The sequence below is a fragment of the Scyliorhinus torazame genome, chromosome 16 (assembly GCF_047496885.1).
Source record: "Scyliorhinus torazame isolate Kashiwa2021f chromosome 16, sScyTor2.1, whole genome shotgun sequence".
Taxonomy (NCBI): domain Eukaryota; kingdom Metazoa; phylum Chordata; class Chondrichthyes; order Carcharhiniformes; family Scyliorhinidae; genus Scyliorhinus; species Scyliorhinus torazame.
The window spans coordinates 127,440,604-127,464,286 of NC_092722.1; the positions used below are offsets into that span (position 1 = coordinate 127,440,604).

Here is a 23,683-nt window from a genome sequence, read left to right on the forward strand (position 1 = left end):
ACACTCTCTTTATTATCTCCCATCAGATCACCTTTACCTCTACCACTTGAGTATTTCTCATGTCTCCAGTTTCTATCCCTCACAGGCTGAAACTGATATTGGAAACCAAGCTTTGATTTATGAACTAATTCATAATCATCTGCCATTTCTGCTGCTAATCTCGCAGTTTTAGCCCTCTGTTCTTCCATATGAGTTCTCACTACATCAGGAATTGAATTTTTAAACTCCTCCAAAAGTATAATTTCTCTGAGAACTTCATATGTTTTGTCTATTGTCAAAGCCCTTACCCACCTATCAAAATTATTCTGTTTGATCCTTTCAAACTCCATGTATGTTTGACCAAATTCTTTCCTTAAATTTCTGAACCTTTGTCTGTAGGCTTCAGGCACTAGTTCATATGCACCTAAGATAGATTTTTTCACTTCCTCATACGGCCCAGATACCTCCTCCGGTAGTGATGCAAACATTTCACTCGCTCTATCTACCAGCTTTGTTTGAATCAGTAATACCCACATGCCCTGTGGCCATTTCATTTGTTTAGCCACCTTCTCAAATGAAATGAAAAAGACTTCCATCTCCTTCTCGTCAAACCTTGGCAATGCTTGGACATATTTAAATAGATCCCCACCAAGCCTTCGACTATGACGCTCTCTCACTATCCTCATCACTATCAACCAACTGTACATTTCCCTTTATGTCTGCCAATTTTAACTGACTGTCATGTTTCATGGCCATTTTCATAAGTTCAAACTCTCTCTCTTTATCTGTTTCCCTGATCTGTATCTCCCTCTTTCTTTTTGTTCTCCTCGGGCTATTCTTTCTATTTTCCTTTCTTCTCTCTCTATTTCCTCTCTCTCTCTTTCTCTTTCTTTTTCCTCTCTCTCTCAAGCTGCTTTAATTCTTTCTGATGTTCCATTTGTTTAATTCGTAACTGAATTTTTGCTATTTCCAATGAGTCAAACACTATCTCATGCAACTTTAAATGCTTAGCCACCGCCATAATTACCTCATCTTTTCGCATTTTGTCGGGTAATGTTAACTGCAATGTTTTTGCCAAATCTAAAAGTCTACTTTTAGTCTCTGTCTGTAAGGTACTGCGTGTGACCGTCTCCACCCCCAAAAACGTCTAAGCCTCTGAAAGAGCCATTGTCCACAACACACTCCTTACTTAAACTAAAATAACACACCTGATAAACAACCACAATATGCTTACCCCTCACTGTCTTTATGTTCACTAAGCCAATCCAATAGATAGACTTTAATCGCGGACGAGCCCCTAATTTGTTATGGGCCATGGTTTAGAGAACCCCAAAGTGTATCATGTAGTTCACCTGACCCACGACTTTTAATAGATTGTGGTATGGGGAGCACACGGCCCACTCTACAGGGATGGAACAGCATAAATGGGAAAGTAATTTTTAAAGGAAAACAAATGTTTATTCTATGAACGCAAGTTAACCTTTTTGAAACATACAGTGAACATCTTAGCAACCATTAATTCAAATACAACCCCCAAAGAATACAACACTAAGTAATGCTTAGGCTGTCCTTTTAACACCCATAAGACTGAAAAAACCTTCAAAACAGAAAGCCATCAGGCTTAACTTCACTACTGAGAATATTTATAATTCTGAATTCACCAAATCATCCAGCGATAGTCTTTTGATGGCAGAGAGAACAGCAGTACACCTGCTTGGTCTGGCTTCAGCTCCAACACTGAAAACAAAACTAAAACACACCCTGCAGCCTGCTCATAAACAAAAGTAAAAAGCTGACAGACAGCCCAGCTCCACCCGCTCTTTGACATCACTGACGTAGTAAACACCCATTTCTTAAAGGTACACTCACTACAGATATTTATATATAGACCCATTTATAAACACCCATTTCTTAAAGGTACTCTCACATGACAAATGACATGTGGGATATGCCCCATATCAACTGGGACATGATGTCGAGGCACTCAGCCATGGTCGTCACAGACTGAGCCATGCTTTTGACATGACCACTCAAGATGCTGACCTTGTTCTGTAGGCTTTCCATTGCAGTTGACACCCGAGCTGTGTTGGCCTCGGTGCCACGCATTGTCAATGTCATCATCAGCACCTGTAGCCTTTGGGACGCCTCCAATTGGCTATGCATTGTCTGGAATGCCGCTAACATTCAGCAGACCTCTGATTGCTGACTCCCTTGGATGTTCCTGCCTCCACCTGATGTGCATCAGCAACTGTGTGGTGCTCACCATATTGTACCCCCCAGAAGCCTGTCCACTAATGTCAATCACCGAGGTGTGTATCTCTGCACTGGTGGATTGTGCGGGTGATATCTGCGATGCTTCGATGGTGGTGTCCTCTGAGCTTGCCCCCGAGGTGCTCTCTTGCATGTCTGAGGGTTGCCGGAGGTGGGGAGGAGAGGCTATTCCAGATGGACCGGCCCCATCACATGGAGATCCTGTGAGAGAATGGACATGTAGTCAATGAGAGGGAAGGATCATTTTGTCTGCCATGAACAACTCACTTGAGACAGGTCATCTGGGTGAAGAGGCAGTGTATACTCACCTCTGCAGAGCAGGCCAAACTACCTGTCGGTGATTACTCTCTCCTAAGTCAACCCCGCAATCTCCAGGGCCTGTTCCTCATCGGGGGAAGAGTACTCGGATCTCTGATACTCCCTTTCCCGCTTATTATGGACTATCTTCTCCTGTGAGCCGCATGTTTGATGGATTGGGGGGGTTCTATGGCAGGAAGCATTGTGGGCACCGCAACTGGATAGGAAGGGGTTGTGCTGGGAAGGGTGCAAAGTGTCAGCCAGTAATTTGTGGTGGGTGGGGGTTGGGAATTTGTAGGGTGGCAGACAGAACTGATGCCAGGAGAGAGATGGTAACTTAGCCTTGCAACTCGGTGGAGGTTGTTGGCTATCTACCTACATTGTATGGCAGTTCCCCTTGTCATGCTACCCACACTGACAGCTGCTGCAACTGCCTCCCAAGCAGTATTGGGGACCCTGCTGCTGGCCCTTCTACCCCCTCAGGGGAACAGGATGTCCCGTCTCACCTCCACACCATTGAGAAGTCTGACCAGGTTGGCATTGTCACAGCAATGAGCAGGTCTGTGTGCTGCCTTGACTGGGAGTGAGTGGTGAGAGAGCATTTAGAAGCAACTCCCTTGTGTTAACGGTGAGCTGCTGAGGCACGAATCTGGGGAATCAGACAGCGAGACAGCCAGTAATGGCGAGAAGCTTTTTGGAGCTCTAAATGACTCGACTTGCTCATGGAACACCCCGCCAATCATGCCCAAAATGACCCTTAGAAATGTTTCTGTTAAATTGCGCACATTGGTTTTGTAAGATGAATAGAATACATTTTCCTGACTTTATCTGCAGTATACTGGACAAACTACTGACATTTTATAATGAAAGAATCTGACAGGCTGTTGAAAATAAGAATTGTGTTAATTTCCTGATATAAAATATTTTTAAATGAGTAAATTTTTGTCAACAGATTGCTCCTGAGATTTATATATCACGGGCTGGATTCTCAGATTTTGAGGCTATGTCCCCACGCCTGCGTGGGCACAGTGGCGTTTTACGACCGAAATTCGGCGTGAAAACAGCCACTGATCCTCCGTTTAGCTGGGGGCAAGCAGCGTAGAGCACCTGGCTCCAGCTGCCGATACGGCCCGGAGAATTGCCAGGTCCGTGACCGCGCATGCGCATGGAGGCAGCCTGCAGCGGCTGCGCCATGCAACATGGCGGCGGAAGCTCGTGGACCCAGCCTGCGAAATAGTGCCCCCCCCCTTTGGCCGGTTTGCAAGCAGCAGACCACCCTCCCAACAGTGCCCCTAGCCCCTGATAAGACCCCCTGCCAGCGGATCGGCCCTCCCTCGACTGTGGCAGCGCTGGACTGAGTCTGCAGCCACTACGCCGAGTTCCCAACAGATGATAGCACATGCGACCGACACCGTCGAGAACTCGGCCAGTCGGGGACAGAGCATTGGGTGGTTGCCTGAGGCCGTCGATACGGCGCGCGGCGTACGTCACTTTGGAGGGGGCGGAGCATCGCGAAAGCGGCGCCGCCCCCGACTTGGTCGTAAACGGGTATTCTCCAGCCGATCGGCGAACACGGTTTCGGCATCGGCGACTGGCGAATCCCGCCCCTGGGCTCTGATTCCCTTAGCTCACTGTGTATCCTCAGCCTGACACACTTCACACTTGAGTGTTGGACAGGTGCAACACACCCCATAGTGGCTCAGCTCTGCCACTGAAAAAGCTATTATATTCAAATAGGAGCTGATGTCATGCCAAAAGTGGAAACTCCCAGGGATTGTCCTGTCAGAACTTTACATAAACACAGTTTTTGTGGCCGTGTGACTCTTCGAGGCAGCTGTGGATAAGATTTTGATCGCTGTTGCTTACACAACAGTCACCAGCATTGAGAAAGGTGCACTGTGGAAATTAATAATTGGTTCCGTGTGTACTTTACAGTCTGGGAGGAATCTTGAAATGGAATATTTAAAATTTAACAATTTAGGACATTTGTTATTTGAAAACTATGAATGTCATGGTGACCTAGCTAATGATGTCTGTGCTTCATATTGGGACAACAAGGCTGACTTCAACCAGATTGATCTTTGCTGATTTTTCTTTGGACATTACCTACTCATAAGTTATGCATATAGATCCTTTCTAATAGTCAACACACATGGTACCTTTCTTCTCCGTATGCCATTGTCCTTTCCAAAGTATAAGACCTGCTGCTTAATCACCACAAGGCAGGAACAACCAACATGTCTTTCTGGATCCGTTAATTAGGAAATAACGATGTTATTTGTGGGAGTTTTTTTGTATGGCCAGTCTCCTCACCTTGCTCTCTTGTTGGCTCCAGCAATGTTATTGTTTCACAGGAACCAGACCCACTTTATTACCTCACTAAAGTGCCAATCTTCTTGTTGGATCCTGTGTCAATGTTAGGAATGGAGGTCCTTTTAAGACTAAACCAGGACTAGGGGTGTGATCTTCCAACCAAGCTGCGCCAGAAATGCATCTTGCTGCATTGCAGCGTGGCCAGTGAAAGCCGGGAGACCCCGCTCCTGGGATCTACACGCCTCGCAATGCCTGAATTGAATGCATTGAATCGCCTTCAGGCAATGCCTGAATTGAATGGAGACTTTGCAAGGGGAATCCCGCCCACAACGGGGCCTCGTTACAACGAACGGAGCTCGCTATTGTAACAAACGTGCTATGTGCGGCCTCGGCCGCGGGTTCCCCATTGAGGCCCCTTATCCAAAACGAGTAGTGTTGAATAGCCCTGTGTTTCTCGGCACTTTTTTTTTAATAAACATTTTATTGAGGTATTTCTTTGGCATTGTAACAGCAACAAAATCAACGATGTACATAACAAGGAAAATATAAACATAGTGCAAATACCGCCTCCCTCTCCCACAGGTCCTACCATTGCTTACCCCCCTAATCTATGCTAACCTACCCCCCCCCCCACACACACACACCCCTTCTGCTGACGATTAATTCTCTGCGAGGAAGTCGACGAATGGTTACCACCTCCGGGCGAACCCTAACAGAGACCCTCTCATGGCTCACTTAATTTTCTCCAGGCAGAGGAAGCCAGCCATGTCCGAAAGCCAGGTCTCTGATTTTGGGGGCTTTGAGTCCCTCCATGCTAGTAATATCCGCCTCCGGGCTACCAGGGAAGCAAAGGCCAGAACGTCCGCCTCTTTCTCCTCCTGGATTTTCGGATCCTGCGACACCCCAAAATCGCCACCTCTGGACTCATTGCCACCCTCATATTTAATACCGAGGACATGGCGCCGGCAAACCCCTGCCAAAACCCCTCAGTTTTGGACATGCCCAGAACATATGACATGGTTCGCTGTCGCCCCCCCCCCCGCCCCCGCGCACTTCGCACACCTATCCTCCACCCCAAAGAATCTGCTCATCCGGGCTACTGTCATGTGAGCCCGGTGAACAACCTTAAATTGGATCAGGCTGAGCCTGGCACATGTTGCGGTCCTGTTGACCCTACTCAACGCGTCTGCCCAAAGAATACTTGGCATGGTCATTTGACTTGCCTCTGAATGCTATTTCAATAGAGGTGTAAACTTGTCTATTTTAAATGGTTAAATACCTCTTTGCATATCAGAAAGGGGAAATGTGCTAAATGTTCAGACAAGAATATCATACATAGTCATCTTTAGGTTTTTGTTCCCTTCCCTCAATATTATTAAACCCCTCAAGAACTCATACTAGGGAGGTCGGCTGACACTGATGAACACAGATTTGAAACAGCAACCCTCAGGACTAATCTTTGATGAGGCTGATTTAGAGGGTTTGCATCTATCTATGGGACCAAGAATGATTACAGTTCATCTCAGGCAATTATGGTGGCCTGTTTATAATCTGCAGCATTTTGCCATTTCCACTGAAGGCCGTGAACACTTGGTTGTTGTGTTGTGTCAGCTCCCACTATAAAATAGTATGAAAGATTTTTGGGCAATGAGGTAATTACTATGTTTTGGAAAGAAGGTGATTTGCAAAGCCCTTTTTAAATAAAGCTTAATAACCTCATGCTGCTCCAAGGCATAAATACCATGGAAAGTTAGAGCTCATGCAGCTTGTGCAGTGATTCGTTCATAAGCCAACATGCTTTTCAAGGCTATCTTTAAGACACCAAAGACCGAGCAGCCTGGTTGATGAAACACTTCTCACTGCAACGTTGTAAGATATCTGAAGACATACAAAACAAAATGCCTGCCTTTTGTCCTGTTTAAGTTTACTTATATGTGAGGGAAAGGGAAGCAAATGAGAAAGAATGCCAAGTTCTCCCACTCATTCTTTGACTGACGTTAAACCTTCACATACAAAGTTCCACATCCAACCTCCTTTTCCCTTCCTGCCCTGATGCTGCTTAGGGTGGTTTATTTTTTATGTTTCATGGTTTTCACTTCATTAGGAGGGAATCAATGCTGCCATTTTTGATCCAAAACAATAAAGTATGTGCTCCAGAATGAGGCTTTTATGTATCACAGAGTGGGGAAGATAACCAGATTACATCAACTACACAAGATGGACAGGCTTCCGAAATGTATTTTGGTCACTCTTGTAATGATTACAAATATTCTTGTGGAATTTGAATTTAAATACTTCTTCAAAAGCAATTAGTAATTTCATTACCTTCAGGGTGATGCAATTTAATTGGTGTTACAACAATAATAACTTTAAAATTCTTTCCTGCTTCTTTTCCAGTCTTATCCAATGGTACTACAGTATCGGCCAAGGATTGACTTTGGTTAGACCAGAGCAGCTGTTATCCACTATGGTGGATACTGCACTAAAGTTTACCCATCGACAGTTTGCACAATGAATGGATATATTGGACAATGGACAGAATCAGATTTTTTCAGAACAGAAACAAAATTTGTATCTGCCTACCATTTTTCAGATGCATTTATTTTTCCCAAGAACAAGCCCAATGCTACTCTGCTACTGGAGCCATGAAACGTTTGTGTCGATCTGTGTGATATTTGTGTTGAATACTGCAAATAATCACCCACTATAGCCTGTGAATTGAGAGTCCTTATTCACTGCCCATGTGTCTATAAGCCTACGTCCTGAAGTTATACATGTGCTTGTGCTAATGCTAAAACACATAACAAAATGGCAAAACTTGTTCTGCGTCTTTGAATAAATTTATGTTCCGGCTAACATATGTATTGACTTTCTTTGTTTATAGTAAGTTAATTAACCCTAAAGATTACGGTTTGAAGTTGTTAAATGTTTTGGTTATATACCACTGGTGTAATCATAAGGAAGTCATGGGGAGGGAAATCCTTTCAAAATTATCCCTGCTTTAAACATTGATAACCCTTTTTTCTAGCTGTCCTTTCGTCAGTAAACTGTTTTATAGCAGTGACTTAAAGTAAAAGAAAAGTCCCCAAAAACTGTCACACAAAAGGAAACCAGGTAGTTACTTATTCCCAATATGGAGGGAAATATGTAGTCTGATTCTTTCAAGCAAATTAGCCCATTAAAAATTATGAAGCCTCATTTTTAAAAATCTACACCAATTAAGACTTTGGAATAAAGAATTTGCTTCCTTAACAAGTCAAATTTCAAAATGACTGCTACACAGAGATTATTTAGTTGAGTTTGTAAATGTTATATATAATCCTTTTATGTGAGTCTCACAGGTGAATTTTGAAATCACTGGAACCTTCCGTTATTTAGCACACCAAGTTAGTTACTAAAATCAGGCATTGATTGACAATGGCAGATTGCTTGGACCAGCTCTCTCCCTTTATTGTCACTAACTAAAATACAATCAACATTGCTGAAAACAGTCTTTTTTAGATTATCTTGCCCTGCACTCTTCACCTCCTTGACAATCAGATGTCATATTTATTTTGGAATATAAGATTAAACAATATTAAATGATAATTTGCATTATCCTTACGTAATTTACATCTAACATTGTTTTCAGGAACCTTAGTACATTTTAATGTGAGCTCTGTGGGCTAATTTTCACTGACTGAATGTAAATTGAACATCAGTGCTGCAACTTATAAAAATGTACATTTATATTGCTAAACTATGAATGAAGTAGTGATTTTGAAGTCAGCCTTCGAAGCTAGTGGGATCTGCAACACTGGTGATTTACCTCCCAGACCCTCCTAAAAAATGGGAGCTGCTGATTATCATTCTTGCTTCAGTCAATGAGTTGTCTGATAGGACAGAATCCGGCTGACTTTGTGTTCAGCCTTTGGAGTCTATTGTTTACACCAGTGCATGTTTTTTTAATTTATTATTACAATTGTACACTCCATTGGACAATACAAAACGTCGAAAATGTACTATGGAATTTTATCATTGATCATAATGGTGAAGACACTGAAAATTATGGGGGTTTGTATGCTATTAATTCCTGATGTTCAATTATAAAGAGGATTTAGTTGACCTGAAAACCTAAAGGATACTGTTGACCAAGCTGGTGGTCAAATGCTTCAACACATTCATATGAAATTCTTTTAACTGCTATTTTGATGGTTAACTAATTTAAAATAAATGGGACAATACCTGTGTAAAAATAACTGATAAGCAATGTCATATAAATGTGTTCAGTATTCACCTACGTCCAGCAACAGTTAAGTTATTGGCTGAAATATTTCCTTGGTAATCCATAATTTAGAAGGACACAGCCGAGCATTTGTCAGCCATGTCCTGTAGTCAACATGGCATCGCTCCATTGTGTTAACATGTTACATTAGTTTTTGAATGCGTTGAATAGTGTTAATTCCTGAGGATTTGTAACCTATTTAAACATTGTAATGTCATCAAGCCAGTGCGGTTAAATGTCATTTTAATAGTATTACATTCTTTTTATACCCCTTAAAATAAAATTTCCTGAACTTCCCAGATATTTTTGCAATGCACTCTAAAATACTATGTTGCAAAACTCCATTTAAAAAGAATTTTGTGATTGTAAAGTGAGTCCAAGAATCATTTAATTTTAAATGAACAATTAACTTGAAGATCATTATAAATGACTAAATCCTGCTATTAAAAATGTAAATATTTTTGTAAACAAAACCAATTGTAAATGTTTGCAATACTGATGTTAATAGTATTTTATGTTTTGCAAAAAACTGTTTAGAGAAGCAGTTCTATTTTTTAATATGTATTTGCTGCAGACATGCATTCCTCTTTAACCATGTTTGGGTTTTAGTGAATGTTCTGTACATTTGCAATCACACTGGGAGTTGAAATGAACACTGTGTCTGAAAATTGTATCAATTGAAGCACAATTCACCCACTGTCTTGTGATTTGCTAATTTAAAGAAGCAATAAAATGTACCAGTTATGAAAATGCTGTTGTAAAGGCGTAAGCCATCGTCCTGTCCTGTCAGTGAACTATGTGGAACTGGACTGATTATTGTCCATCATCATTAAATCAATTGAGTTAAAAAATATATATATTTTTTTTAATTTTTCCTGTGCACTTTTGAGCATTTGACTGCAAAATCACGTTTATCGTAACCTTTGTGAGGTCATTAATGAGGCTGCCCTTTGAAATATTGAAAATAATTTTGCACACCTTACTTCAAGCGAATGATGATATGTTGACGAGAGTTCAGAAGATGTTGCAGAAATCCGGACCTTTTAATTAAGAGGGAAAGTACAAAACTGAACTTTGTCTTCAATGGATAAAAAATTAAATTTATGATATAAGTTTTTAAATTGCTGAACAGTATGAACAATGTACTTTTATTATTTAGCATAGTTCTTTTCCAGATAGGTTCATTTTTATAGGTGTAAATAATAAATCTTTGTTATTTCCTTTCCTCCCTTGTTTTCTGGTCTTCCTTAGCCTAGCAACTGCAAGCAACTAGGCAGGTGACCTGCTCCCAGTCCTCTGAACATCCGCTTTTGCTGTAGGGAAGCACTTAATTGTTAAGTGTGCATAATGGTACAATAGTTATTTAACACCAAAAAAGTTTTCACATTGAAACGTTCTTATTTGTTCTCCCCTCTCTTCTGTATCTCACGATAACATTAACTAAAATAAAATGCAACATTTAAGTCCTGCTGACAATTACATTTTCACTGGACACTGATTTGGAGTTACTTCAAACAGGCCTGCCTATTCATCCAATTTAATATTCCTTTTTTAAACCATATAACAGCCCATCGGTTTTCGAAATTCCTTTGTTAAAGGAACGAATCACCTCTCTGTTAACACCTGTTGCATTCCTTCCATAATGGAGTGACTTGGATCTGAAAACGTCTAGGTTTCAACAAATGGATTCAATTGAAACTAGTTACAGCTCTTAGCCAAGGTCAAGTCCACTAATAGACAGCAAAAGTGTCCTTTGTTTATTTTATTGATAAAGCATAGCTTAAACAGTAAATAAATACAAAACAGGCTGGACACGGACAGACTAATACATAGACTCTTCCAAATGGACAAAATTCAAAAAGCTAGGTTTCCAAATGTGTTTTTGAATTCCATGTACTATTCTTCAGACGACCACGCGTTCAAACCATTTCACACGATAACAGTAGCATATATAGCATTATGTCAATGTTTCTGTGCAAATATTTTGTAATCTCAGCTCCATAGTAACCAGGAAGCAGTTTGATTGCAAGTATTCAAAGACACCAACAGAACACGAATAGGTGATTTTTTTTCAAACCAGCTCAAATACTAAATGCTTCATATCAGGGAGGAAAGGGCTAAGCAGACTAACATAAATGGTTATCTTTGACATTCCTAATGGCAGGAATGCCACCCGCATTTTAAATTAGTGTAACAACAACAAAGTACTTCCAATAACAGTGAGGAATGTAGCTGAGCTAAGCTTCACTCAGCCAATCCGTTGATCACAAATGAGCACCACACTATCATGGGAGAGCATATCTCAGTCAGGCATGTTTGCCACTAGGGTCAGAACGATAGGTTTGAAACTGACCCCCAGCCACATTTTCTGGCCATCTGGCAATGATTAGTTGATGTCAGGACTGCTGTCCCTTTAAAGGACAGGGGCCTGCCTCAAAAACTGCTGAACATTGGCCTTTGGTGAGACTGAACCTGGGGGAGAGGAAGCCATGGAAGCAGGCTGCCTTCCCAACCAGGTAAGTGGGTTCGGGGGTCAACAGGGCCAGTCAGGCAAACCACAGTGAAGCATGGATGGGTGGGAATTGACAAGAGCAGAGAGGGTGTTTGCCATTGCCCGGGATGGGGCAGGGAGGCGTAGTCATAGGATGCCTGATTAGAAGAGGCCCGCCAAGACCACGGGAGGTGGGGGGGGGGGGGGGGGGGTATCCACATGGTGAAAGGCCCATCAGTTGGTGCTAAAATATCATGGTGCCAGGAATGTAATGGGTGCCCCATCCCTGCCTACATCCACTGTTTTACGGACACCCCACCCAGACCTCTGCATCCCAGCCCTCATCTCTAAAGGCTGGTGAAATCCAGTCCAAGGAGTGTATCACTAATGATATTCTAATGCATGTTCCTCTTACATTTTTCCAAGTGTCCGTAAGGAGCCACCAGCTGCGGTGTTGGTGTATGCTGAGCCAAATTTGTCTGATACGGGAGATTTCATGAACTCACTCTTCAACTCACTCCTCCACTCTCGCAACTTGAACTTTGAAGTAATAGAAGGGTGGCCTCTTGCTCCAAAGAAGACCACCCTTCTTGGATGCACCTCCTGCAGCAGGATCGGCAATAATTTCACTGAAAAAGAAGTCCACACAGCCCTCAAATAAAATATTTTTAAAATGAGAAATATCTTCAACTTTGTTGTGGCAAAGTCTCTTCTGCAGTCAGCCAAACAGAATTGAATGGAACAATCCATTCTTTAATGGTGAGTAATAGGTGGAAATTAAGATGGTCTTGCCTTCCAGAATTCAGTTAGCTCAATCCTCCCTCAGCAGGTACATAGCATAGTGGAGTGCAGCACCATTTCACCAGTCTTACATAATTAGGTTTAAAACTTTATTGAAGATTGAGGTTTACGATAAGGATGAACCATTTATTTGTGATGGTTAGTGGGAATGATTATCTTCCCTGTGGTCCTTGCAGAGTAAGAGCTCCCCTGCTAAAGGCACGGATCTCTATTAACCTCCGTATAAAAAGTCAGCCAGTAAGGCACCAATCCGGTAGGAGTCTACCGAGTAGTGTAAATATGTGTAAATAAAACTATGTTATTTTATTACACTTGGTGTGGATTCCCCATGTCCTTATTAAAGTTAGAACAGCAAGTTCTGTTATTATTAGTGTCCAAAAACATTAGGTTTCCCTTTAATGTCCAAAGATGTGCAGGTTAGGTGGAGCTATGGGGATAGGGGAGGGGGAGGGGTGGGGGGGGTAGGTGGGGGGTGGAGTGGGCCCAGCTAGTGTACTCTTTCAGAGAGTCAGTGCAGACTTAATGGACCAAATGGCCTCCTTCTGCACTGTAGGGATTCTATGGTTTATATCTTTTTAAAAATAAATTTAAGAGAACCCAATTCATTTTTTCCAATTAAGGGGCAATTTAGCGTGGCCTTGCCCTGCACATCTTTGGGTTGTGTGGGGCGAAACCCACGCGAACACGGGGAGAATGTACAAACGCCACATGGACAGTGACCCAGAGCCGGGGTTGAACCTGGGACCTCAGCACCATGAGGCAGCAATGCACCACTGTGCTGCCCCCTTTTGGTTTATATCTTGAGAATGGTAGTCAAAATATTCCAGAATCCTTCTGACCTATATTGGCGGACAGGTAGTTGTCTGAATATATTAATAATTAAATTATAGATGAGCAATTTAACTTGCTTCTGTCACTTAAAGAGCAACAAATGTTAAAATGATAATATAAGCTACTGATGTAGAAAACATGATTATGACCGGGCCATTTGATCTGTGTTCTTGATATTGAAAGAGGCTTGCAAAGGATACTGGTGAAATGGTGCTGCACTCACCCAACGTTCCTACAAATATGTATGCTGGACACGAGTAAACAAAACATAAACTCATTCCTGTAAATTAAATTAAGTTCAAGAGTAGTTTCTTTTATTTTCGGGCAGTGGTATTAATAACATTAGTTCCATTACCCATTCAACTTGTTTTTTCTTATTTTTTCGCAGGACACTGGCTAGGTTAGAATTCCTAATTGTCTTCGAGAAGATGATAGTGAGCTGCCTTCTCGAACCGCTGTGGCCCATGTGGTGTAGGTACGCCCACAGTTCCAGGATTTTGACCAGCGACATTGAATCATTAAGGAACGGTGATATAGTTCCGAGTCAGAAGGGTGTGTGGCCTGAGGGGAAGTTGCAGGTGCTGGTGTTCCCCATGCAGCTGCTGCCCCTGTCCATTCTGGTGGTGGAGGTCACAGGTTTGGAAGGTGCTGTCAAAGGAGGCTTGACGAGTTGCTTGCAAGTTATGAAATGGAAACGGGTGAATAGTTTATGAAACCAAGGCAACATGTTTTGCTGGATAATTGTGACACAAACTATTCACTAACATGGCATTAATCCAGCACCTTCATTTTGAAATTGATTTCTCTTCAGTTTTCAAGAAACACTGACAAATTACAAAACAGGAAAAACATGTCATGAATTTCAAGGCTGCGCTTTGGTATAGTTCCAACTATTAAATAACCTGTCAACATGACTTCTGTACGCTATGCTCCTCACACATTTTAATGATATGGTAATCCCTTCAAGTTATTGACTGCCTACAAAATATTAGTTTTGATAAATATTAGCTCCTTTAACTATTATGCGTCACATACCAGGAATAGATCAGCCCATCAAATTGTTGGAGACAATGGGAGCACAGAATTGGATTCACAGTATCACTGAATTGATGGAGACGAGGGATCCATTTAATCCGTATTAGCTCATCAATTCAGACAAATTCACAAAGTTGCATTTCTCCTTAATGGGGATCCTGCGAATGAGCTATTGTCGACTCCCATGGGTTTTATCTTGTCTCTTGTATTTTTAAATGCTGAATAGTAGAGTCTGCTGTAGTCTAGAAGTCCAAAACATGGATGAACTTCCCTGGATAATTTCTAGTATTGATGACTCCTTTGGCTGTTACTGCTCCTCTTCTTAATGTTCCTGCTACCCCTACGTCCTCCTCTTTGAAATTATGAAACCTCTTTGTAAGCAAGGTTTACAGTCTTAACAGAGCCATCATGATCCTTGAGACACTATCAATCCAGATACCTGAAGCCTCACCTTCAGCATCTCAAAGATTTGTTACATTATTACACAAGAGCATGAATCCACCTCATCATACTAAATACCTTGCAATCCAGGAAGCCAGAAGACATTTGCAGGCTGATATGGTGGACTTCCTTAAAGTGAAGGTGATATGGAATCTCCCAGTGAAATGAGCATTCACTTACACACCGGGGCATCACTGGTTGCAAATTAACTGCACATGGAGAGAGCAAAAGCATTTCCTGTTGCTGCAAATTATGGTGTTATACAAGGGAAATTGTATAATCCATGACTTTTAGGACCTTGGTGAATCCTGTCACTCTCTAAAATTGCTGTTCCCCACCATGGGCTGCTACAGATCGTCCATTGGATAGGAGATTAAATAATTTATAATAGCAAATAATTCAGCTGTCACTTACTTGACACATTTATGCACAGCTGATTGACAAATATTAGTCCCCAATGGCAACGTCGAATGCCCCTCCCCGCAAAAATGATGGCCGGTTTTGACATAGTGATTGATGCCTCGGGGAGAGGGAATTTGTGGGCCTGCTGAACGACACAGTGATAATTCCCTTTGCAAAATAAAGCCTTCAGAGAATCTGACAAATCCAAGTATGAACTCTTCTACATGTATTCTGGTCTTTCCCTTGGGGAATGGTATAAAATAAGGAAAGGATTTTCAGATTAACAGTCTAACACATCTTGCTGTTGTACTTTATCCTGAAGTTAGCTTCTGACCACAGGTCCTCGCCATCGCCAGAACTATGTACTGCACGTCCGTAACATTGCTTGACTCCATCCTGCTCTGAAACTCTCATTCGTCTCACTATTGCCGCTAGACTTGACAATTCTAATGCATTCCTGGCCAGCCTACCCCCTCTAAACTTGAACTCACCCAATTCTCTGCTGCCTTTATCCTAACTCTTAGACTCACTGACATACATGGGTTCCAAATTGAGCATCACACTGATTTTAACATTTTCATCCATCCATGGCCGTTCCCTCCTATCTCTGTAACCTCCCCCAGGCCTACAACACATTGAGATAAATGTGCTCTTCAAAATCTTTGCATCCCCAATTCTAATTGTTGCACTACTGGCATTTATTACGATCCCAGACTGGACCCCAACAGTGGCTAGAATATTGGACCAAAACCCTAATATCTTGGTTTATTTCGCAAGACTGTGGAAGGAATGATTTGCTCCAGGAGTGATTGCATGAAAAAATAGGGGTTTGTTATTTTTCAGAACAAAACTTTATTATGAATACAGTATTAAACTGCTAAACTTCACACCTGGAAAGAACAGCTTACAATTACCCCTTAAACACTACTGCTCAATTTCCCATTAAACAACTAGAAAAGAAACGTACACCTCTAAAAATCAGCATGGCATACAGTAATACTTGCGCTACAGAACAGATTTGGCTCCTCTTAGAACCCCGTCAGACTCTGGCTGAATATCTTCAAAAATCTGGTTCAACTGCTGTGTTTCAGCTTCTTCCTCGCCGCAGACAAGACTGCTCTGCTTTAAACAGTATTACTCTTGTGCTAACCATCGTACTGCGAGAGAATTGTGGACTCAGTGTCAGACAGATCAGACTTCAACTCCTCTCTCCAAAGCTTTCTCCAGACGCTGACTCTCTGCATTCCTTGGCTCCACTCAGCAGTGACATCTGCTCTCAGAGCTGAAAAACAAATTAGCACTGCAGACTGAAAGTACCTTAACTCCCCAGAGACTTTCCCCATTCAAACCACAGTGCATTAGCCCAGACTGAAAAACTATTTTCCTTTGGTCAATTTCACCTTCTGATTCCTAGAAGTTCCAGACCTTTACAAAACAAAATACTTTTTTTTAAAATGACCACTTCAGGCAAACACACAACTCCGGTATTTAACCCTTAAATTGCCCCAATATTTAGTATCCAATATTCCTAAAATCCTCGATTCGTCATGCATCCAAGAACCTAAGCTCTGTAATTCTGATGCTAAATCGCTCTGCCCCACTAGATGCTCTCAGCCTTTAAGATATCTTTAAAACCTATCTCACTGACCCAGTTTTTGGTCATCTACCCTACTATTTACTTATGTAACTCTGTCAAATTGTCTTTGGTTACCCTCCTGTGAAACGTTCCATGACTGCGAATGATTATTGTTGGCATGAACACTCTGCTTGTGGTAGTAAATGTCTTCAAATCATTCGATTGGATAGTCTTATACACATTTGGGTTTTAGGGGTACCCACAACCCAGCCAATAGAAGGGTTCCATCCGCAAGCTCTGAGCATGAATATCCCTGCAATTCAGAATCCAGTGCCAGAGCTTCATCGGGACTGACTGGAGCGAGTTTCTGGCCATCCGACTTGAAGGTAGGAATGCCAGCATTCAAAATGAAATGAGAATGAAAATCGCTTATTGTCACAAGTAGGCTTCAAATGAAGTTACTGTGAAAAGTGTAGCCACCCAAAACTATCCAGATATTCACCTCCCTCTTTCACTTCTTCCTTGAAGAAAAGTGAATTATCTCCTCAGATAGATCAGCTCAGACTAGGGACACACTCACAGGATTCTCCCTTCTGGGGGACTAGGTCCCCACGCCGGCGGGAGAACCGGCGCCAACCACTCTGGCGTCAACAGCCCCCGAAAGTGCGGAATTCTCTGCACTTTCAGGGGCTAGGTGGACGGTGGAGGGTTTGGCGCCGCTCCAGCCGACGGCGAAGGGATTGCGCAGGTTCGCGCATGCGCCGAAGGGCCGTCGTGATCTCGCGCATGCGCAGACCGGCCGTCGTATTTTGGGGTATGCGTGGGGGGGGGGGGGTTCTCTTATCCACGCCAGCCATGGCGGAGCCCTTCAGGGGCCGACGCGGAAGGAAGAAGTGCCCCCACGGAACAGGCCCTCCTGCAGATCGGTGGGCCCCGATTGTGGGCCAGGCCACCATGGGGGCCCTCCCTGGGGTCGATTCCCCCGCTCTCCCCCGGGAATCGCCCCTGCGACTTACCTGCCAGGTCTCGCCGGTAATCGAGCTGAGTGATTCCGCCAGCGGGACTGGCCAAAAATTGAGAATTGCCGGGGGGGGGGGGGGGGGGGGGGGGGGCGGGGAGGAGGGGGGGGGGGGTGCGGTTGCCAACGGCCCCTGGCCGGCGTGGCGTGAATCCTGCCCCAGTCCGAAAAATGGCGCCAGTGAATACGGCAGCTGGCATCGGGGAAGCGGGGCTGGATTTGCGCCGCCCCCCCCCCCCCGGGGATTATCCGACCTGGCGGGTGGTCGGAGAATCCCGCCCAGATGAAGGGAAAGCAGGTCTCAGCACCAGAACAGTGATATCTAGGTCCCTTTTGAAACAGACAATTTTGAAGACAGTGGGCAATATTCTCTGCCTCACGACACCGCAAACAAGAACCACTATCAGGTGGAGAATCAGGCGTCTGGCTAGAATAGAGGTCCGCACCCATCGCCGATTTGGGTGCCGTATTCTGGAACCCTCGTTGGTGCCGATAACGAGGTTTATGCACCATGCAAAACCGTAATTTGCGTGCATTTTAAATGTGATTAGCGGGTTGGACACAGTAAGCTCCGTTGTTCTGCGATGCTCCACTCCTCTCAGGCAGACGTCTCGCAGGTGTGAATTAATAGAAGTAATTACAAACAAGGACTCTGTGTCATGGCTACGGAGGGGGAGCGGGAGGCTACAAGTACACTGGAAAACCAATGGAAACTATGAGACTTGTTGGGGATGGTTCCCGGACTGGGGGCAGTAGCGGGTAGTGACTTGGTGCCAAGTCCATGGACCTGTGGTGTTCCTCTCAGGATTGGGATTGCCTGGTTCAGATAGCCATTGCTGGAGTCTGCCTTTTAATCACACCCTTTTGGTTCTTACAGGCTCCTGGCTGCTCCACTGCTGAGTTCTGCCTGTGTCCTTTAAATGCTCAGAAGGCCTCTGGTCATCTGGGAGCCCACCCTGGCCTCACCTCTGGACACATTCATACCCCAGCTGTACCATCAAGGGCCAAGCTCAATAAGGAGCCCATCAGGTGTTGCACTCTTCAGAAGCACTGCCTCATTGCAGAGGAAGCAGGGGTTCAACAGAGCCTACACCAACCAGAGGACACTGCATTGCGGTCTTTGGAACCCTCCCTGGTTCCCTGCAGGGCAGAGGATTCACCAGTGACCCCCAATGTTCCGTATCACCAGCTGTCTTCTCCTGGTGAGAATGGCAGCAATGACTGCCTCTGCCACCACCTCCCAGGCAGCATTCAGGAGGGCAAGTCCCTCCCCTCCTCATTGGCATGGAGCTGTAGGTCTACCTCGAACTCCCGACCTCAGGGGTCAGGTCTTCCCTGAGCCATCATTATGGTTGCAGTGAGTGTGATAAGAGGAGTGCTTGAAGATAGCTCCAGCTGCCAGGCTCTTTGGTGCTAACTCCAGCCCCAGAGGTTGGAATGCCCACTGGGCCAGGAATTGCACAGAATTTGCGCTGACAGAGTGCTGGCCCATTAGCCTGTCCTGAATTGCTTCACAATAGCACCCCCAACGGGAGCGGCAACTGAACGCAATTCAGTCCCGGTGTCAACTCATAGGATGCGATCTGACCGAAACGTTTCGAAGTGTCATTTATGGCGGGTTTTCCTGAGAGTTTTCCAATGGCAGTACTGGCGAGTTCTAACACTTAGAGCACGATTTAACTAAAGTCCCATAGCAAGCACGTTTAGCCGAATGTTACCGAGCACTCGCAGTGCCGAGAAACACCCCGCTATTTAACGTACCCCCAGTTAAATATCCCTTCCTCAGCAGGGAACACGTGGCCGAGGCTGCACATAGCCCCGTTTCCTACACTGAGGAGCTGGATCTCCTCGGTGCAGCGTGAGATCGGGCGCCATTATTAAATGGCGTCCCGATCTCTGCAGTCCCCGATGCAACCCCTGACCGCCACCCCCCCCCCCCCCAAGCCTCAACACACTGAGGAGGATGCCCTCCCCCCAAACACCCAATACCCGCGCAGGGCACCCTGGCCCGATTGTAGCGGCGTGAAAAAGGCCAGCTTTGCACCTTGGCAGTGCCACCAGGACACCTTGGCAGTGCCAACCTGGTACCCTGGCAGTGCCACCTGAGCACCGTGGCAGTGCCAGCCTGGCAATGCCAGGGTGCCCAGGTGGCACCAGCAGTGCCAGGGTACCAACCTTCCCAGAGGGCAGCACCTAGGGGCCTCCGCTCCCCTGGGAGACCCTCACGAGTGCCGTTTGTGGAGATCAGTACTGAACGGCGCTCGCCCGAGGTCTCCGATGTGAAGGATTCAGATTCCAACACCTCGGATGCCTCAGGAAAGTGAATATTACAGTGAGACTAGCTGAATCACTCAAATATGCAGATTTGCCAAGGTAGACTAGATCCCGGGAGCGGGTTCTCTCGGCTTCCATTGGTAATGTTGCACGTGGCACGGTGCTTTTCAGGCGTGATGTGGCCGTTCATTCGATCGCTCCCATAATCACTTATTTTTAGCCCTGGGGAGTTTCTCACCGATTTAGCCGACACTGGGTAGCTGAACTCAGAAATTGGGCCGCCATTTTGAATGGGTGCCCCAATCTCTAAGTGAACTTGTGGGTCCCCCCCCCACTTTACCCAACCTTCACCTTCCTTTCATGGGTGTGGTCCCTCGAACCCTAACCCTTGGCAGTGTCACCCTGGCACCCAGGCACCTTGCACTGTGTGGTAGTCACCACTGATTGTATAACAGTTGTTATTAGAGGTAATACGGTAAGGCTCCTGTACTACAGGTACGGGGGTAAACCCCTGCCTGCTGGCTCCGCCCAGTAGGCTGAGTATAAATGTGTGTGCACACCGAGCTACTTCAGATCATCAACTGAACAACCCTCGGACGCACAGAAACTGCAGATCCTGTACTCACGGGTGAGCTCCTATATTTTTCCCCTTATCCGGGATGCGCCCACTTACACTGAAGCTATGGAGCTTCTGATAGGACATTATATACAACCAACAAACTCTATGCCAGGCACCTCCTGTCCACGAGGCAGCAACTCCCAGGTGAGTCATTAGACGATTTCTGGCATGCCCTGTACATCCTGGCGAAGAACTGCGATTGAAAGGCAGTCTCGGCTGTCGAACATACGGAACTCTTAATCAAGGACGCCTTTGTTACGGGCATGGGGTCGGCGTACGTCCGCCAGCGCCTATTAGAAGGCGGTGCGCTCAACCTCGCGGCGACCAGGCAGCTCGCGAACTCACTAACGGTTTCCTCCCATAATGTACAGTCGTACGCCCCCGACCGCACGGCGCCCTCATGGACATCGTGGGCCCCACCAGCTGCCGCCCCCAGCCCACCCCAAGCCTGCGCCATGCGGCAGCCAGCCAACCCCGGGGGGCCCAGATGCTATTTTTGCAGGCAGACCAAACACCGCCGGCAGCGCTGCCCGGCGCGGAGTACAATCTGCAAGACCTGTGGGAAGAAGGGATATTTCGCTGCTGTGTTCCAGGCCCGGTCGATCGCTGCTGTATCTAGGCCCAGCGTTCCTGCACCCCCCACGTGCGAACCGTGGGCGCCACCATTTTCGTCCCCGCAGACCACGCGCGGCCCGTGGGCGCCGCCATCTTCCTCCCAGCCAACCATGTGCAGCCTGTGGGCACCGCTATCTTTAACGCCACCCGCCATGTGCGCCCCATGGGTGCCGCCATCTTCGGCGTCATTTTGGACGGCGCCTCAGGACCCCTGCTCGTCGGGGACTTCATCTGGCCGTTCATTGCCTGCCACCGCCGCCGACCAGCCCGGGGCCTACCAACAACAACTGCAGCTCGCCTCCATCATGCTCGACCAGTCCCGGCCGCACAACCTCGCAACCGCGATGACGACGGTGAAAGTCGATGGGCACAAGACCTCCTGCCTTCTTGACTCCGGGAGCACGGAAAGCTTCATCCACCCCTCTACGGTAAAGCGCTGCTCCCTTGCGTTACACCCCGTTACCCAGAGAATCTCCCTGGCCTCCGGATCCCATTCCATGGAAATCCGGGGGTACTGCATCGCCACCCTCACCGTCCAGGGCATAGAGTTCAGCAACTTCCGACTCTATTTCCTCCCCAACCTCTGCGCTGCCCTGTTACTCGGCCTGGACTTCCAGTGCAACCTCCAAAGCTTAACTCTAAAATTCGGCGGACCCCTACCACCCCTCACCGTATGCGGCCTCACGACCCTTAAGGTCGACCCACCTTCCCTCTTTGCAAACCTCACCCCGGATTGCAAACCCGTAGCCACCAGGAGCAGGCAGTACAGTGCCCAGGAGGACCTTCATCAGGTCGGAGGCCCAGCGGCTGCTGCGGGAAGGCATCATTGAGGCCAGCAACAGCCCCTGGAGAGCCCAAGTGTTAGTAGTAAAGACTGTGGAGAAACACAGGATGGTCATTGACTATAGTCAAACCATCAACCGGTACACGCAGCTCAACGCATACCCCCTCCCACGCAAATCTGATATGGGATTGCACAGTACCGGGTCTCTGGCCGGCAGGAGATTCACTCTCCTCACTGACCAATGGTCGGTTGCCTTCATGTTCAATAACACACAGCGGGGCAAGATCAAAAACGATAAAACCTTAAGGTGGAGGATCGAGCTCTCCACCTACAATTGCGAGATTTTGTATCGCCCCGGGAGGCTCAACGAGCCCCCCAATGGCCTATCCCGAGGTACATGTGCCAGCGCACAAGTGGACCGACTCCGGGCCCTACACGATGTTCTCTGTCATCCAGGAGTCACCCGGTTCGTTCACTTCATAAAGGCCCGTAACCTGCCCTACTCCATTGCGGAGGTCAGGGCTGTCACCAGAGACTGCCAGGTCTGCACGGAGTGGAAACCGCACTTCTACCGGCCAGATCGAGCGCACCTGATGAAGGTCTCCCATCCCTTTGAACGCCTCAGCATGGACTTCAAAGGGCCCCTCCCCTCCACCGACCGAAACATGTACTTCCTGAACGTGGTCGATGAATACTCCCGATTCCCCTTCGCCATCCCATGCCCCAATATGACTTCTGCCACGGTCATTAAAGCACTCAACAGCATCTCCGCCCTGTTCGGTTTCCCCGTTTACGTCCACAGCGACCGGGGATCCTCCTTTATGAGCGATGAGCTGCGTCAGTTCCTGCTCAGCAAGGGCATTGCCTCGAGCAGGACGACCAGCTACAACCCCCGGGGAAACGGGCAGGTGGAGAGGGAGAATGGGACGGTCTGGAATGCCGTCCTGCTGGCCTTGTGGTCTAAAAATCTCCCGGTCTCCCGCTGACAGGAGGTCCTCCCCGACGCGCTCCACTCCATTCGATCGCTACTCTGCACTGCAACTAATCATAGAATCATAGAATTTACAGTGCAGAAGGAGGCCATTCGGCCCATCGAGTCTGCACCAGCTGTTGGAAAGAGAACCCTACCCAAAGTCCACACCTCCATTCTATCCCCATAACCCAGTAACCCCACCCAACACTAAGGGCAATTTTGGACACTATGGGTAATTTAGCATCACTACCAATAATAATGAATTTAGTAAGTGACTGAGACGTGACTGAATTTGACATCTGGGGTGAAATTCTCCGGTATCGGCGCGATGTCCGCCGACTGGCTCCCAAAATGGCGCAAATCAGTCGGGCATCGCGCCGCCCCAAAGGTGCGGAATCCTCCGCATCTTGTGGGGCCGAGCCCCAACCTTAAGGGGCTAGGCCCGCGCCGGACGAATTTCCGCCCCGCCAGCTGGCGGAAAAGGCCTTTGGTGCCCCGCCAGCTGGCGCAGAAATGACATCTCCGGGCGGCGCATGCGCGGGAGCGTTAGCAGCCGCTGACAGCATTCCCGCGCATGCGCAGTGGAGGGAGTCTCTTCCGCCTCCACCATGGTGGAGACCGTGGCGAAGGCGGAAGGGAAAGAGTGCCCCCACGGCACAGGCCCGCCCACGGATCGGTGAGCCCCGATCGCGGGCCAGG

The 23,683-nt window shown here is 46.3% G+C and overlaps 1 protein-coding gene across 6 annotated transcripts in view; it reads left to right on the forward strand.

Annotated features, from left to right (window-relative positions):
* pcgf5b (polycomb group ring finger 5b) overlaps positions 1–7,716 on the forward strand; it is a 340,525-nt gene extending 332,809 nt beyond the window's left edge. For all 6 annotated transcript variants that reach the window (XM_072479025.1, XM_072479026.1, XM_072479031.1 and 3 more), the window contains one exon: positions 7,258–7,716. In XM_072479025.1, the coding sequence (XP_072335126.1) occupies positions 7,258–7,305 (48 nt within the window). In that variant the 3' untranslated portion in view covers positions 7,306–7,716. The remainder of the gene's footprint in view (positions 1–7,257) is intronic.
* Positions 7,717–23,683: the final 15,967 nt, after the last annotated feature.